A 17,118-nucleotide genomic window follows, 5' to 3' on the forward strand; every position below is an offset into this window, starting at 1 on the left:
TCAAGTGCATTCAGCCGAACAGAACATTCTTCAGACAACCATTAATGAACAGAGATGGCTTGAAAATTTAGTTTCCTTCTTTTTATCATTTGCATATCATTAACAACATGAATATCCATCCTGTGATATCCGTAACTCCACGACGTTTCCTTCCTGGTGTTGTACTTTCAATCTTGTGGAGTGTATTTATCTACACAGCCAATAATGATGTCCAATTTAATTTTCAAAAGGACAATTTATTGTATGTGTATTGGGGGGTTGTTGGGGGAAGTGAGGGGGTGGTAAAAATCAATCTTGGGAAAAAAATAAAATAAAATATATATATATATATATATATATATGTGTGTGATTCACTTCACTTAAGGAAAAACATGATCACTAGCTTTTCAAAAAACTTTAGCACACAGATTTATTTTTTTAAAAAAAAGGAACGACACAACAATTAAGACACGAACACACAGAGAAAGGTAATAAGTCAATCTGTTTTTTCATGGATAGTGTCTGTCTGTTTTTTACTGTAGTCTTGATACTTGTGGAGCTGTTCCATAAATCCAGGATTTGGACACACCGCTGGTCTCGCGTTTTTTACTACCGAAAAGGCTCTAGCAAAATTAAGCTTCTCAGTGTACATCAAATAACCAATGATTATTGACGGTGCACGAGACACTCCTGCATTACAGTGGACAAGCACCACTCCATTCTGTGAAGAAAAAGAAATGTTCAGTTGCATGAAAACAATGAGTGGTTCACAAGGAGCCTGTAAGACAGAATACATATTACCTACAGGTCCATCATATTACATAGACACAAGCACTATGCTTCATGGAGGCACCATAAGGCAGAACACAAATACTCTTTAGTGCAATTCAATATGGTCAATCAGATAAAAATATAATGTTCTTATAATAATTTATAATAATAATTTTTATTTATATAGCGCCAACATATTCCGCAGCGCTTGTTAGAATTGTTGGGATTCTATATGCATGTTAACCCTGTGATTTTGACGCAAACCTTCATATATGACCCATATTTTTTTCATGATAATCAGGTGCTGAAATCTTTAAAGTGAACCTTTTCAGGTGCAATATGCACCGAGAACCACGATCAGTTCTGGGTGCATATTGCTAATCCCTGCATCTAGTAGGATAGATAAAGAGATCTTTAAAAAAAAGTATTTTGTAAAGATCCTTTATAATATTCTACAAGGGCATTAGTTCCCTTGGCTAGTCGGCAACCTTTGTACGTTAGCATGCCCCTGTGAGCACGCTAACTTGCTAATGGATGCGTAGTGTCAGAGGCATGGGCGCTCTCACCTCTGCTGCCACCACTGGTTTTGGGCTCAGTGCGAACAATCAGAACGTCCCCGGACTTCCGGTCATGCACACAACAACAGTTAGAAGCCCGGACGCGTACACTCGGCTTCATAGTACGCATGACTGGAAGTCTAGGACTTCTGATCATGTGCACTGAGCCGAAATCCAGCATCGGGTGTGGTGGCAGCAGAGAGGTGAGCGCGACAATGCCTCTGACGCTGCGCATTCATAATTCCACAGGGGCGTTCTTACATGCTAAGGGGACCGACTAGCCAAGGGAAGTAATACCCTTGCAAGAAGTCCCTGGCCTCGTTAGCATATAATAAAAGCTCTTTAGAAATACTTTTTCTAAAGATCTCTTTATCGATGCTACTAGATACTAGATACAGGGACAGTTAGGCAGGGATTAGCAATATGCAGCCAGAACTGCTCGTGGTCCTGGATGCATATAGCACCTGATAGGTTCTCTGTAAAGTAGTTATGCATCGGGTGAGAGGGCAAAGTGTGCACGAGTTTTATTCCAATTAATTTGACCTGTGCATTATTCTGGTGGAACTGAATTTTACTGTAATTTTTTGCAATTCACTTTAGGAGAATTACGTAAAATAGGAAAAAGGTGGAAAAAAAAAATTCACTCTATGGTCCTCAGCAAAGGGTGCGCTGAAACATTGATGATATTCATGCTAGGCCAGGAGAGGCCGCCATAGGGACTTCCTGAGCCTAGGTCGTGGCTGGAAGTCTCGGCCTAATATGAAGATGCATGGGGATTCAGAGCATCTCGGTGGTAAAGACAGGTGCTGAGGACCATAAAGGGGACAGTGAGCAATAGTTCTTTTTTTTCTACACTTAACGTTTTATTTTGCTGTGGAGCCTCTCTAGACCCCAGAGCATAATAAAAGGCATTCAATTTACAAAGAATAAATTCAGTGTGAATCAAATTTTCCAGTAAGATCCAAGAGATGTAGCGAATTTGAGTCCCTTCAGATCAACTTAACTTTGTTAGCTAGGGAACAGGATCCCCCCCCCCCACCCGTGTACAGTGGAGCACCTCCAGATTTGGTATAAAGAAGTCCCTATTGACAACAGATGACAGGAAGGGTCAGACTTGCTTACTTTTAATGTGCCCAATTCTTTGTTCTCACATGAAGATAAGCTGGTGTTGGAGGCAATTGGAAGTGGCATATTGGTTTTCCAAAATGAGAAACCAAATATGCATATGTATGGGGGAATTGGTAGTATATGACCTCCTGACATCAGAAGCATCATTGTTTTATTTTTCCTTGGATTCTTTTTTCTTTTACAAATAAGGGAATCCTCTTGAGAAGACAATTGGCCCAACATTTACCAAGCATGTATGAATATTTTAGCCAAGTACTGTAGGTTGGTATGACATGCCCGCACCGGGGCCTGGGGGTTACTCGTTACCAGGCCACGGCTCTGTTCTGCTCCGTGGATGTCACGGTGACAGGGCCCGGTTCTGTGACCCCGGCGGTGTTGTTATATATAATAAATGGCTGATGATGGTGGGGGAATATTTACACAAGAGATGTCGTGACGCCACCTGTGGTATGTGGAAAGATAGGTGCCGCCGCTGCTGATCAGTTTTCACTTGGATCGGTGGTAACGCAGCAGAGATGGAATCACTCTCCATAGGTAGAGCTGGGCACCAGGGCTGTTGGGAGTAGTAGTCTATAATGGCAGGGTGCAGGGCCGTAGGCACAGGGAATAACCGGACGACACAGGGATGCAGTCACAAGGTCTTTACTCACAGTTAAGAGTTCCAGGTGAGCACGTGTAGACAAATGCTGCTCTCAGAGTGCTGGGTCCTGCTGTGATGGGCTCCAGCCGATCCCGGATAGTTCGAAGGCACAACCCGGTACACCCCTCTGTGTTCCTTTCTTGGTAGTCTTCCTGCGCTGACCTCTCCCACCTGTCCCACGCCTGCACACACAGAGTACCGAGCTGGTGTCCGCGGACCCTGTCGAGTGGCTTGAAGCTCTATCCCTTGACCCTATGTGGTCACCTTTTCACTGGATGTGTGTGGATTTGGCTTCGGCACTTGAAGTAACCTCAGCCTCCGGTTAGCTAGCTGAGTCTTGAAGTTCTCCAGTAGTTGAGGGGTCGGTATCCTACTGCAGCCAAGTCCCTCAACTCTGGTACATTGTATGTGGATCGAGGCCATGAGAGTATGGTCGCTCTCGTGGGCTCTAGGACCCTTTCGGTCGTGTGCGTGGACCGAGCTGCAGCAGCTCCAGACCACAGGTCTTGACTCCTCCACTACTCTAGTGATGTGTCGGTTGTGAACGATCGGACACAAAGATCCTGCTCCCTGCTGTGACTGACAGGAGCCGGATCACCAGTGTGAGCCACTAAAATCCCTAAACGGCTCTTTTCGCCGCTGAAACCACGCCCACCCGCGGCTAATCTCCGTCTACTCAACAATCTAATTGGTCACTTGTAAGTGGGCGGGGTTTTGGCGGCGTTACTATAATCTTAAATATTTGTTCACCTGGGGTGAACACATACTTAATAAGGAGCCGAGAACGATCTGAAAGATCTGGCTCTTTTTGGTGAGCGGAGCCATGGGAACTGGATCACCAAAAAGAGCCGGACTGCCCATCACTACACTATTCCTTCCAACTGCCCAACTGGCTGCTCCCACTAACTAGACTGGCACGGACTGTGCGTACCTATGGAGACATCAAAGGAAAAACTTTCCCTAACCACAGTCCAGTGGAGTGTTGCTAATGAGAGTGTCTGTGTTTTGTGTATACCGGTTTGTGACCCCGTCCTTACCCGGGAATGGGATACTACATCTCTGGCTGAGATGCAGTACCTCTGTGGCGACTGAAGCCTCAGGGGTGCCACATACATATATATACATATACACACACACACACACACACACACACACACACACACACACACAGAGTATATCCCCATAGAGTTCCACAGTCCACTTATTACCCAGAGAGGTACTCTCAGCAGTTGGACCCCCACCCATTACGCATTATTGCATTGGAATTTGAAAATGTGAAGGCATTTTGTTATTAAAGTCATATTTGTGGGATCTTAAGGCAGTAATTTTACATGCATTATCTAACGAATTCATGAGTTAATTAGATAATACCTGATTAAATATGAATGCTTCCTACACTTCACAAAAACACATAACAGCTTTTGTAACTGGAAAGTTCCCTTTCACACTGTATTGAGTGATAGAATCACTGAGTGCTTTTCAGTGTGTCCACACATGTATACAAAACGGAAAACTTCTACGTGTCAGCGGTGGTATGTAACCCGAGTGAGGTCATTATGCAAAGTGGGATTCAGATGTCCTGTAAAGTATTCTTCACAAGGGAAGAGAACACCACACACAACAAAGAGCAGTGCAATCTAATCTTCCAAGATCGCAATCTATGATAAATTATCCACATTAGATCTGTTGAGAAGTTAATCCAATAAAAAGCCAGGAACCCATAATGTTTGGTAATGAATACCTGGAATTATTCACAGAGGTCTTTGGAGGGTTAGAAGCTGAGAAGAGCGAAGAATACACTGATTATTGTCATGTGTCAGCCATGTTCCTAACCACCTGTCCCTGGAGGATCATAATCGTAAATGAATGCATTGCTATCCCATTGATATGGCACCAACATACGCCACATGATTGTAGTCTCCCACACCTGTATTTGTCCTCAGGCAAAACATACATAGTGGGGACAAAGATTACCGGCCACCTGTGCACAGACTATAAAAGTAACGAAGATGGGAAAAATGTCACAAGGCGCCCAAAAACAAAGCAGCTCTGTTCTGTTATGGCTTCCGCAACAGGAGGCCTTGTGCAGAATTGTATTGACACTCCGAACCCCATAGATGGATTGTGATGAGCTAAATTGAGCAACTGCAAAGAATATAAATGGCGGATACAAAGATCACTGCTTAATGGGAGGACACGAGCCGCCTGTCAGGTTAATAAATTAATAAATTTTGCTTAATTTGGATCCAGCTGGGAGGGGAGGGGTGGAACATAAATTATGTGGGTCTGCCTACCCATAGTGAGGAGTTAGGGCTAGGAGGGAAGAGAGCTATGGGAGTTTAGACAGAGTAAGGTCTGTCAGTCACCTGGCGCAGCGCTGGGAGGGGCCGGCCAGGGGCAGTGCTGGGAGGGGCCGGCCAGGGGCAGCGTTGGGCGGGGACGGCCAAGGAGCAGCGCTTGAAGGGGCCGGCCAGTGGCAGCGCTCCGAGGGGATGGCCAGTGGCAGCGCTCCGAGGGGACGGCCAGTGGCAGCGCTAGGAGGGGACGGCCAGGGACAGCGCTGGGAGGGGAAGGCCAGGGGCAACGCTGGGAGGGGAAGGCCAGGGGCAGCGCTGGAAGGGGAAGGCCAGGGGCAGCGCTGGAAGGGGAAGGCCAGGGGCAGCGCTGGAAAGGGAAGGCCAGGGGCAGCGCTGGGAGGGGAAGGCCAGGGGCAGCGCTGGAAGGGGAAGGCCAGGGGCAGCACTGGGAGGGGAAGGCCAGGGGCAGCGCTGGGAGGGGAAGGCCAGGGGCAACGCTGGGAGGGGAAGGCCAGGGGCAGCGCTGGGAGGGGAAGGCCAGGGGCAGCGCTGGGAGGGGAAGGCCAGGGGCAGCGCTGGGAGGGGAAGGCCAGGGGCAGCGCTGGGAGGGGAAGGCCAGGGGCAGCGCTGGGAGGGGAAGGCCAGGGGCAGCGCTGGGAGGGGAAGGCCAGGGGCAGCGCTGGGAGGGGACGGCCAGGGGCAGCGCTGGGAGGGGACGGCCAGGGGCAGCGTTGGGAAGGGACGGCCAGGGGTAGCGCTGGGAAGGGACGGCCAGGGGCAGCGCTGGGAAGGGACGGCCAGGGGTAGCACTGGGAAGGGACGGCCAGGGGCAGCGCTGGGAAGGGACGGCCAGGGGCAGCGCTGGGAAGGGACAGCCAGGGGCAGCGCTGGGAAGGGACGGCCAGGGGCAGTGCTGGACTAGTCTCCTCTCTGGCTCTTGTCCCCGGCCGGATATTCAATTTTTTGTTGAAATGCTTGAGTACTTTATAAAATAATATACCTGGCTGCAATCGTGCAGTGATTTATATTGCCCATGGTTTGAACAGCACAAATTGTCTGAACAATTCCTTTTAATAACACAATTTATTCTGTGGCAAAATCCCTTTAAGTATAATATATATATATAGTTTATAAGTCTTTAAAATGATTTGCTCTATTTCCTTATGTTGTTGGGTGTTTGGGTTACCTGCATTTTTTCCTGATCAATTATAGAAATGCATTTCTTTGCAAAAGGGAACAATTTTGATAGTAAATAGGCATAATATATAGATAAATATTAGGGCATTGATGTTACATGCAAAATTGAACACAATCTGTTAAAAAAACAGATCTTAACCAAAGCCGGCCATTAAAAGCAGAGCAGCGCTTGCTGCATGTGTCCTTTATGGGGAGAGGAGAGTTACTGGCAGACACCTCTGATGCCAGCTTATCACAGGTGAAAACAATAGCAACCGGAATCTGTCACTGAAGAGTTAAGTTGGTGTCACACACAGCGACAGCGACGGGACATCGCTGCTACGTCACAGAAAATGGTGACATAGCAGCGAAGTCCTGTCGCTGTCTGTGACATCCAGCAACGACCTGGCCCCTGCTGTGAGGTCGCCGGTTCTTGCTGAATGTCCTGCTTCATTTTTTGGACGTTGCTCTCCCGCTGTGAAGCACACATCGCTGTGTGTGACAGCAAGAGAGCAACGATCTGAATGTGCAGGGAGCCGGCATCTGGCAGCCTGCGGTAAGCTGTAACCAAGGTAAACATCGGGTAACCAAGCGAAGTGCTTCGCTGGTTACCCGATATTTACCTTAGTTACTAGCGTCAGCCGCTCTCAGGCTGCCAGTGCCGGCTCCCTGCACACATAGCCAGAGTACACATCGGGTAAATAAGCAAAGGTTTGCTTATTAACCCGATGTGTACTCTGGCTAGGAGTGCAGGGAGCCAGCGCTAAGCGGTGTGCGCTTGTAACCAAGGTAAATATCGGGTAACCAGCGAAGCATTTTGCTTGGTTACCCGATATTTACCTTAGTTACCAAGCGCAGCATCGCTTCCACGCGTCGCTGCTGGCTGGGGGCTGGTCACTGGTCGCTGGAGACAGCTGCCTGTTTGACAGCTCACCAGCGACCATGTAACGACGCAGCAGCGATCCTGATAAGGTCAGGTCGTCAGTCGTGATCGCTGCTGCGTCGCTACGTGTGACCCTAGCTTTAGGACACTTCCATAGAACCGAGATGGCTGGTGGATCTGCTGAAATTGCAGGGTCAGTCAACATTCATCTAATGGCTATTGCTCCTTTAGGACATCGATCAAATTATCCTAAAAATTTGCCGCAGGTGCATAGATAGCAATTGCACCCAGGTCGTGATGCCCGAAAGAGACCAAAGGAAATTTAGGACACAGTTATTATAAATTGCACATGCTAGATAGAGGCGACTGGATACAGACCTAGTAGATCTGTGTACATCCAGTCAATGGATCATATTCTTGAACTCTGTGTATAAAACACCATCACTCATGGCTGATTTGTAGACCTGTTCCATAACCATTTTTTAACAATGGCACCACTGGAGGTAGTCATTTTTTAACAATGGCACCATGGAGGTAGTCTGATGTTAAACAATTTTACATGCAATGTTCATTTACTTATAGCCCCGTATACAGTATACTCTGGATGGTGGAAGGGGGGGGGGAGGGAGTCATTCAGTCATTCAGGGGGTGCTTTGGAGCATAAAGCTTCAGGATAGCTGTCCTAATTTAAAGACAGACACCAAAGATTGGGTTCACATTTATACAGTCTCCGTTAAGCACTTCATTGGGGATTCTGTCAGCATTTTGCCAACAGAAATCCCACGGTGGAGCTTGATGGAGAACACTGTGTATATGAAAACCCAACCTATGCAACAAATTGTATTTAAATCAGAAGGATATTGACTTGTTACAAAATATAATAAAATTACTACCTGCAGCCTGGCTCCTCTATGAAATCAAAGCATTCAGGGAAATGTGATGTTAGGTCGGTCTCTGGCAGATCAAGGATGGAAAGTTTCTTATATGTGAATTCATCTGGAAAAACATTTTCTACTCCATATGCAACATTCAAGATGTGTGTGACCTACAAAAACAAATAAAAAAAGCTCTCAAATGAAAGGATAAAGTTGTTCAAAAACTACCAGTGGTCTTGTGAACCTCCCCTACGTGCCAGCATTAAAGCACTTCTTCTGATTAATATTCCCGGTGTAGCCTTCAATCATGACCCCTTACATGGCCACTGGCCAGGGTCCTACAAAACGTTTAGTTAAACTCTAGATAAGGGCATTTTGTTTTTACTTACATGTAATTATTTTAGGCTAAAAAGGATTTTTTGCAATTGAGATTTACTGAAAAATTTCCACCGTTTGGCCTTTACAGGCTCTCTGTGTTTGTTTTTTGCACATTGCCGGCTGCCGAATGATGTAACTGAGAATTCGTGAGGGAGGTCATTCTAATGGGACAGTTTGCACTGGTTTTATCCATCTTTTCTCTGAGCTCCTCTGATCTGATTTATGAAAACTTCAAAATGAGGTCTTGGTCATATATTACTCCCCCAAAAAATCTGGTAAAAGTATTACCAATTCTCTGTCAGAACTACCTGACATCTGTGGGATCAGACCAGATGAATAGCCACCTGTAGCGCCTGGTTCTGGCACCCCCGCACACTCCTGCTCTCATGCCTCGGCGGGTGCACCGTTTTCCTCACCTGTCCAGCGGTCCCAGGCGCCCCGTTCCTGCCACAGCCTCAGCCTGCTTTCAGGCCACATGCAGGCCTCCTGGAACTGCCCGAAGGGTGTGCACAGCCGCGCCCCGTTTCTTAAAGGGCCGGCGTTGTATTACCCAGAAGCACTCTCCCCGTAGGGAGTGCGTTTCTAGTTCTCAGGTATCATACCCATTACTGTGTCTAGTCCTGTGTCATCTGTCCTGGTACCAGTTGCCTGTACCCGCTAATCTGTGTATCTTCCTAGAGCCTGCTGCTACCATCTTCATGCTGCCACGTATGAATTACCACTTCCATGCTGTCACGTCTGAGCCACCACCTCTGTGCTGCCATGCTCAGGATACCACATCCTGTTGCCATATCTGTGATTCCGCATCCGTGCCGTTACATCTGTACACATCCGGACTGGGCTTCAGGGACTCTCCTGTCCGTAAAAGCTGATACCACTGGTCTTGGCAGTCATACATTTAGGCCCCCGGGGTTACACCTGATGGTCCTTGTATAGGGGTTAGCTCGAGGTTAGCTCCTCCTGGGGAGTCCGGTGTATAGCCCAGTGGGTCCACTCCTGGACGTTCACTGCTCCTCGGCGACCATAACATCATCGTTTCTAACAAACACATCTTGATTTGGGCACCTATGACCTTGATGTCAGATATTATTATTTATTATTATAGCGCCATTTATTCCATGGCGCTTTACAGTGAAAGAGGGTATACATACAACAATCATTAACGGTACAAAACAGACTGGTATAGGAGGAGACAGGACCCTGCCCGCGAGGGCTCACAGTCTATAGGGAATGGGTGATGGTACAATAGGTAAGAACAGAGCTGGTTCATAGTTGTCCTTCCTTCGACCACTTTTACAATGTACTAACCAGTTAACCAGTGCATACTGGGTGCGCTCTACATGACCTGCTGTTTTGGATATGCTCCGAACCAGTCACCTAGCCATCACAATTTACCCCTTGAAAAGAGTTGCTCAGATCTAGGCTGACAGCCTATGCCACCCTTTGGTACTGGAATCAATGTTATTAACATCACCTGTTAGTGATTTTAATGTTATCGCTGACCTTTGTATGTGTATATATCCACATGGAAAATCTGCCATAAGTGCTGCAGGCCAGATCGTAAGCATTGGTATCCATTATCAGACTGTGGTCTTGCCAGTTACTTATAATAATAAACCTCTATCTCCTTGAGATAAACCTTCATGGATAAATAAAGCCAGGAAAACCTTGTTGCAAGGATGAAACATGATTGTCTGGGTGCAGAAAAATGACCTGAATTTTATTCTTCTCCATCGTTTAACAGTGTAGATTATCTATGTACAGGATATCCTAAATAATGAATGAGAGCACTAAACATCTGGAGAGATGGATGGTTTTAGCGAAAATGTAATTCCTTATGCCTTTGACATTACTTCCACATTTAACCGCTACTGGAGACATTTATTTTACCTGATACTTTTTCAGCATATCATGGTCCTGGGCAACATCTTGTGACCCTGGCAAAATAAGAGAGTAAATCATCACTATACAGAACAGAAACACCGCACAATGAAATGTTTTCTATACATATTACATTACTTCACACCCAACTACTATCAAGGCCAAAAGTTTTGAGACACACATGAATTTTGGTTTTCACAAAGTTTGGTGCTTCATTGGTTTTTAATGGAAATTTGCATTAACGCTAGATTATTATGAAAAATAATCAGATTAATTGCAAAGTCATACTTGGCCATCAAAATTATCTTAATGACATGAACTTCACCCATGCTGTGAAGAAGGCTTCAGGGTGACCAAGAAAGTCCAACAAGTGCCATGACAGTCTGCTAAAGATGAGTAAGCTACAGAATTGGTTCAACTGCAGTGCAGAGCTTGCTCAGGAGTGGCAGCAGGCAGGTTAGTGCATCTGCACACACAGTGAGGTGAAGGCTTTTGCAGGGTGGGCTACCGTCAGGAACGGCAGCAAAGTTCTCAAAACATCAATGATAGACTGACGTTCTATAGGAAGTACTGGTATTGGAGTGCAGAAGTCTAGGGTAAAGTAATTTCTCTGATGAAAGCTCCTTGTTTGGAACATCCGGTAGACCAATTGTCCAAAGAAGAAAAAGTGAACGGTACCTTGAGCGCTGTGCCATGTAAATAGTAAAGCATCCAGACACCATATGTGGAGGCTTTTCATCCATGGACTGGGTCACTCATAATTTTGCCTAAGGCCTCTTTCACACGTTTGTGAAAAACCATGCACGTTTTTCACGGACGTGTCAGAGGTGCGTTTTGCCCTCCGTGACCCGTGTTTATGGGCTACGTGTGTTCTCCGTGTGTTATCCGTGATAACACACAGAGAACGGGAACTTTCTACTCACCTATCCCTGGCTTCGCTGTCCGTGGTGCTGATCTCGGTCTCCGGTCCTGCCGACTCCCTGCTGCTGCTTCCGGCCGCAGTGAAGTGAATATTCAATTAGCATAATGAGCGGCGGTCGACAGCAAGTGACAGCAATGGCAGAGACAGCAGGGCAGGAGAAGGTGAGTAAAGTTTTGTTTTTTTTTTCTCACGGACACATGTCTTTTCTCCGGTGCGTGTCACACGGAACACATCCGTGTGGTCCGTTTGCATTACGTGTGACGCGTTTGCGTTCCGTGTGACACCCGTGATGCCAGAGAGAAAACGGACATGTCGGCATGAGAAACACACGGACACACGTAAGTACGAAACGAACACACGTTCCATGCGCAAATACGTGTGTCCAAAACCATAGGAATACCTAGGTCTACGTGTGTACGTGTCTCTTGTACGTGAGAAAAATGCCAAACACGTAACGGAGGCACGTGCATGTGAAAGAGGCCTAACATGAATAATGAATGGGATCTGAACAATCCCCAAAGAGCAACTTCTCCCAATGTTCCAAGAACAATGTGGTGCTGAGCAATGCTTTTTTTCCAGCATGATGGAGACCATCTCACAAGGTAAAAGTGATAATCATGTTGCTTGGTGAACAACACATTGACATTTTCGATTCATGGCCAGGAAACTCCCAAAATCTCAATCTAATTGAGATCTCCATGCAGTTGCTAATTCTATTATATAGGAAAAACAATCCAGACAATCTACTACACAAATGTCTTATCGGCTGGTGTCTGACACCCAGCACCCCCGATGATCAGCTGTTCTCGGAGCTGGCAGCAGCAGCCTGTGACCAGAAATGCCCAATTCCGGAGCTGCTTTTTCTTCTCATATTGGTCACGGCCGGGTACAACACATCTGAATCTTATTGGTTTGAATGGAAGGCGGATGTGCAATACCCGATCAGGGCAATTATCAGAAGACGGAGCAGCTCCGGAACTGAGCATTTCCAGCCACCTGCTGCCACTGCCGGCACGGAGAACAGCTGATCAGTGGGGCTGCGGGACATCAGAACCCGGATGATCATATATTGATGACCTATCCTAATGATAGGCCATCATGTCAAAGTAGTGAACAACCCCTTTAACCTTTGAGGAAATTGTCACAAATTACTTCTCCAATGAGAAGCTAGGTGGATCATCGATACTGATGCACAAGGTCCATTGGGACTAAGCGATAAATATGATTTATCTGTGTTTCTTTAACTACTTACATGACTGCTTCTCGCTTTTCTCTTCAGGTTTATTTTTAGTTAGATTTTGTGTCTTTTTGTAAGTGCATCCCATTTAGCAGTCCTTGCTATAAGGTTGTGTTACCATTCAATAAGACTTGAAAAAAAGGAAAGTACCGTACACTCTCATGTCACTCTGAGAAATAGCCAACGCCTGGCTGTACTGTGCAAGGTCCCAAAACCTGTATATTTAATGATATACAAGAAAGACTGGAATTTGTATTCCGAATTGTGAGTGCACCTACATCTTTTTTTATAAGAACCCTTCGTCAATACTCTAAAAGCAGGTGGACAAAAACAAACGGATATTGTGATAAACTCTAAACATTGATTAGGCAAGAATGAATTATCATCAGTCAGGATTTGGCCCAAAAGGTGTAAAAGCCGGCTGCCAGGGTGAAGGACAGAAGCCTTAAAAAATAAGGGCCAACGATGTAAATATTCAGTCTTTACATGAACTCGGCATGTTTGTCAGTAAATATTTCAACGGTTAAAAGTGCTGGAAGAGATAGTAAGCGCAAATAGGGTCTTATCCTAAAACAATGTCGGGAATGCTTTTGTAAGGGTATACACACCTAGTGTGGTTGTGAGAGTCACAACCATTTTAAAGGGAACCTGTCACCAGATTTGGGGCCTATAAGCTGCGGCCACCACCAGTGGGCTCTTATATACAGCATCTAACATGCTGTTTATAAGAGCCCAGACCATTGTGTAGAACGTAAAAATCACTTTATAATAGTTACCTAAACAGTCACTGCGGTGGAGTTGAGTTATATGGGCGTCTCCGTTCTCCGGTGCCGGCGCCTCCTCTTTCGGCCATCTTCATCCTCATTCTGAAGCCTTTGTGCATGATGCGTCTATGTCATAGACACTCGCCGATCCCGCACAGGCGCACTACAATACTTTGATCTTCCCTGCTCAGGACAGATCAAAGTGCACCTGCGCAGGACCTCAATGCCGGCAAGTGTGGATGACGTAGGACGTGTCATGCACCCTGGCTTCAGAAGAAGGATGACAAAGATGGCCGAAAGAGGAGGCGCCGGCACTGAAGAACGGAGATACCCATATGAACAACTCCTCCACAGTGACCGTTTAGGTGAGTATTATAAAGTGATTATTTTGTTCTACACAGTGGCCTGGGTTTTTATAAACAGCATGTTAGAATGCTGTATATAAGAGCCCAGTGGTGGTGGCTTAAGCTTATAGGACCCAAATTTGCTGACAGGTTCCCTTTACTGGAGTAAGTATGGTTGTAGCAGAACCCACTTGGAGATGTAGTTCAAAGTTGGAGAGATTAGGGTTAATAGACCGCGCTGCCGTAGAAAACAGGATCCATGTAGAAGGAATGATTTAATTTGTCTACGCGTTTCAAAGCCTTATGGCTTCTTCCTCAGGACAAGTCATATCCTTTGAAACGCGTAGACAAATAAAATCATTCCTTCTACATGGATCCTCTTTTCTACGGCAGCGCGGTCTATTAACCCATTTCTTTCCAAATAAAAGTTTCAAGACTTATGAAATGCTGATACTTGTAATGCCGTAACCATAGACACATCAGACTAAAAGATCTAAAAAGGCTGAACAAAGGAAAGAGATCTAGAAATGGTATTTATAGCAGTGTTTTCCCCCACTTCAAATTTTGTAGGCGACGTGTCACAACTTTCAACCTTTGCATTGCAAACAATGTTATCTATGACTTTTCTGCTAGAAATATCCAACTTAGGGGTGCTTCACACACAGCGAGCTCGCTGCCGAGATCGCTGCTGAGTCACGCTTTTTGTGACGCAGCAGTGACCTCATTAGCGATCTCGCTGTGTGTGACACTGAGCAGCGATCTGGCCCCTGCTGCGAGATCGCTGCTCGTTACACACAGCCCTGGTTCGTTTTCTTCAAAGCCGCTCTCCTGCTGTGACACACAGATCGCTGTGTGTGACAGCAAGAGAGCGACAAATGAAGCGAGCAGGGAGCAGGAGCCGGCATCTGACAGCTGAGGTAAGCTGTATCCAAGATAAACATTGGGTAACCAAGGTGGTTACCCGATATTTACCTTAGTTACCAGCAGCTCTCACGCTGCCTGTGCTGCCGGCTCCGGCTCTCTGCACATGTAGCTGCTGTACACATCGGGTTAATTAACCCGATGTGTACAGCAGCTAGGAGAGCAAGGAGCCAGCACTCAGTGTGCGCGGCTCCCTGCTCTCTGCACATGTAGCTGCATTACACATCGGGTTAATTAACCCGATGTGTACTGTAGCTAGGAGAGCAAGGAGCCAGCGCTTAGTGTGCGCGGCTCCCTGCTCCCTGCTCACACTGGTAACTAATGTAAACATCGGGTAACCATACCCGATGTTTACCTTAGTTACCAGTCTCCGCAGCTTCCAGACGGCGGCTCCGTGCAAGCGCAACGTCGCTTTCACGTCGCTGCTGGCTGGGGGCTGGTCACTGGTCGCTGGTGAGATCTGCCTGTTTGACAGCTCACCAGCGACCATGTAGCGATGCAGCAGCGATCCTGACCAGGTCAGATCGCTGGTCGGATCGCTGCTGCATCGCTAAGTGTGAAGGTACCCTTACTTAACAATTGAGGAGGACTTGTTTCTCCTTAGCATGATTCACCATTTCTCACTATTTCTTATTTAACAGATTTGTTAAAAACTTACTTTTAGTTGATCCAATTTTTAATATACGAACCTCAAGTGAAACAAAGACACAAATATGCTGTGTTACATATATAGCATCAAGAATTCAATTATATCCTTGATGGAAAAGAGAAATAGACATCCAATCCAGTAGAGAAACCAGGAGCATGGCTTACTGTCTTGTATTGGAGGATTCCCGCTGCCTATCTCTGCTCGTGTCCTTACTGATGTAAGAGGTTCTTCAGCAGCTGCAGTGTGCATTATACTGAACTTTATCCTAATTGCTGCTTCACAGCACAGAAACTATAGCTCAGCAATAGTAAAGTGCCCAGTAGGGCTGTTGTTAGTGTGGGCATCAGTCGATTTGCACGTCTGCACCATGCCATAATTTTCCCCGATATCTCCATGTGGCAGAGCTATTGAGGCACCGTCGGGTATGTCCCTAAAGAGACGCCAACAAGCCCCTTTATCTTGGCCAAGGTGTTTACATTAGTCAGTGCTATGGTAGGACACCCAATGTTGGCCACAGATGAGGTAAAAAATCCGGCATCACAAGGATGATCCTTCTCCTGGGCCAACCACTAAAAAAACTGATGTCAAGTGCTTGTTCTCTATTAAAAGAGGTTTTCCGGTTTTGGAAAAAAACCCATTCCCTGGTAGCAGTTTGTTTAAAAAACAATGAAAACTGTGCTTTATTCATCCTCCCCTGGTCCAGCACTGAGACTCCGCCGCTGTTCCCGGTGTCTATTATTATCTGCAGCAATGACAACATGGTGACAAAACTGTAGACAATAACTGACCTTAGCGGCTCTGACCAAGTTGACGTCAAGAACATCTCAAGTCCCTAAGTGGCTGCAGAGATGTCGATGTGCCGTCAGCACTGCATACAATAACAGGCACCAGGAATAGCGGTGAAGACTTTTTAGCGCCGGACCCGGGGAGGGTGAGGGAAGAGAAACTCCAACTGGAGAACAGTTGTTTTCAAAACCTGGAAATCCCCTTTAAAAAGACAATCTTAAGTAGCTGTAGTGCACGGCGGAAGATGGTGATCTCTATGAATTAATAGACGTCTTCACTTTTGTCTCCAGTAAGAGGTTCTTCAGCAGCTGTAGTGTGCAATACACTGCATTTTATCCTAATTGCTGCCTCACCTTTCTCATCAGTAAGACATTTTTCAGCAACTAAGATTAATATTTTTAAGAATATTGTCCCACCTTCATTATAAAGAATATTGGCAGTTCTGTGCCCTGTATGACATATAGTAGGGAGAACATATTACACTATATAGTCATTATAGAACGCGCTCACCAAGTAAGAGCCATTGCTTGATGACCCCAAGCTGCAGGTCCAGGCTGAGGTCTTGCACGTATCCACAGGCTGGTCCATCCGGCTGATCGGGGTCATCCACCACTTGTACTAGAGAACCCTTCCAAGTCTCTATAATCCTCTTCCCGGATAAGGTTGTAACTCTGGTACATTGCCTCTTGAGTCTGTTTTTGGAGAAACCCTTGATTTCATCTCCAAGTGAGTGCATCACATGGGAGTTCAGGCTACACAGCGCAGCAGAGGATAGCCACAGCTGACCGGTACCCTGCACTGTCAGCTCCTGCCTGTGTGCACATTGCTGGGCTTGTGTCCTGATATATATTCTACGCCCTCTGCTATTGGGTATTCTGTCACTAAGTCCCATTGGTTGCTCTGCACAAGACTCAAACCAGAAAGGAAAGC

At 46.2% G+C, this 17,118-nt stretch overlaps 1 protein-coding gene across 1 annotated transcript; it reads right to left on the reverse strand.

Moving 5' to 3' along the window:
• Positions 1–383: 383 nt before the first annotated feature.
• DUSP19 (dual specificity phosphatase 19) lies at positions 384–17,062 on the reverse strand. Its single transcript, XM_075317421.1, has 5 exons — positions 16,699–17,062; positions 10,575–10,621; positions 8,332–8,476; positions 3,307–3,314; positions 384–700 (listed from the first exon to the last, which is right to left on the reverse strand). Exons 1-5 carry the CDS (start codon positions 16,922–16,924, stop codon positions 476–478), a joined length of 651 nt encoding a protein of 216 aa, XP_075173536.1. The 5' UTR covers positions 16,925–17,062; the 3' UTR covers positions 384–475.
• Between the last annotated feature and the right edge of the window lie 56 nt (positions 17,063–17,118).

Source organism: Anomaloglossus baeobatrachus, chromosome 7 (assembly GCF_048569485.1).
Source record: "Anomaloglossus baeobatrachus isolate aAnoBae1 chromosome 7, aAnoBae1.hap1, whole genome shotgun sequence".
Taxonomy (NCBI): Eukaryota; Metazoa; Chordata; class Amphibia; order Anura; family Aromobatidae; genus Anomaloglossus; species Anomaloglossus baeobatrachus.

What these genes read in the sequence shown, in the direction of transcription:
- DUSP19 (XM_075317421.1), bottom strand. Translation starts at nt 16,924, where the DNA reads ATGCACTCACTTGGAGATGAAATCAAGGGTTTCTCCAAAAACAGACTC. An exon ending in CAAGCAATGGCTCTTACTTG is followed by an intron (nt 10,622 to 16,698) that starts GTGAGCGCGTTC and finishes TTATTTTGCCAG; the next exon opens with GGTCACAAGATGTTGCCCAG. An exon ending in ATATGCTGAAAAAGTATCAG is followed by an intron (nt 8,477 to 10,574) that starts GTAAAATAAATG and finishes TTGTTTTTGTAG; the next exon opens with GTCACACACATCTTGAATGT.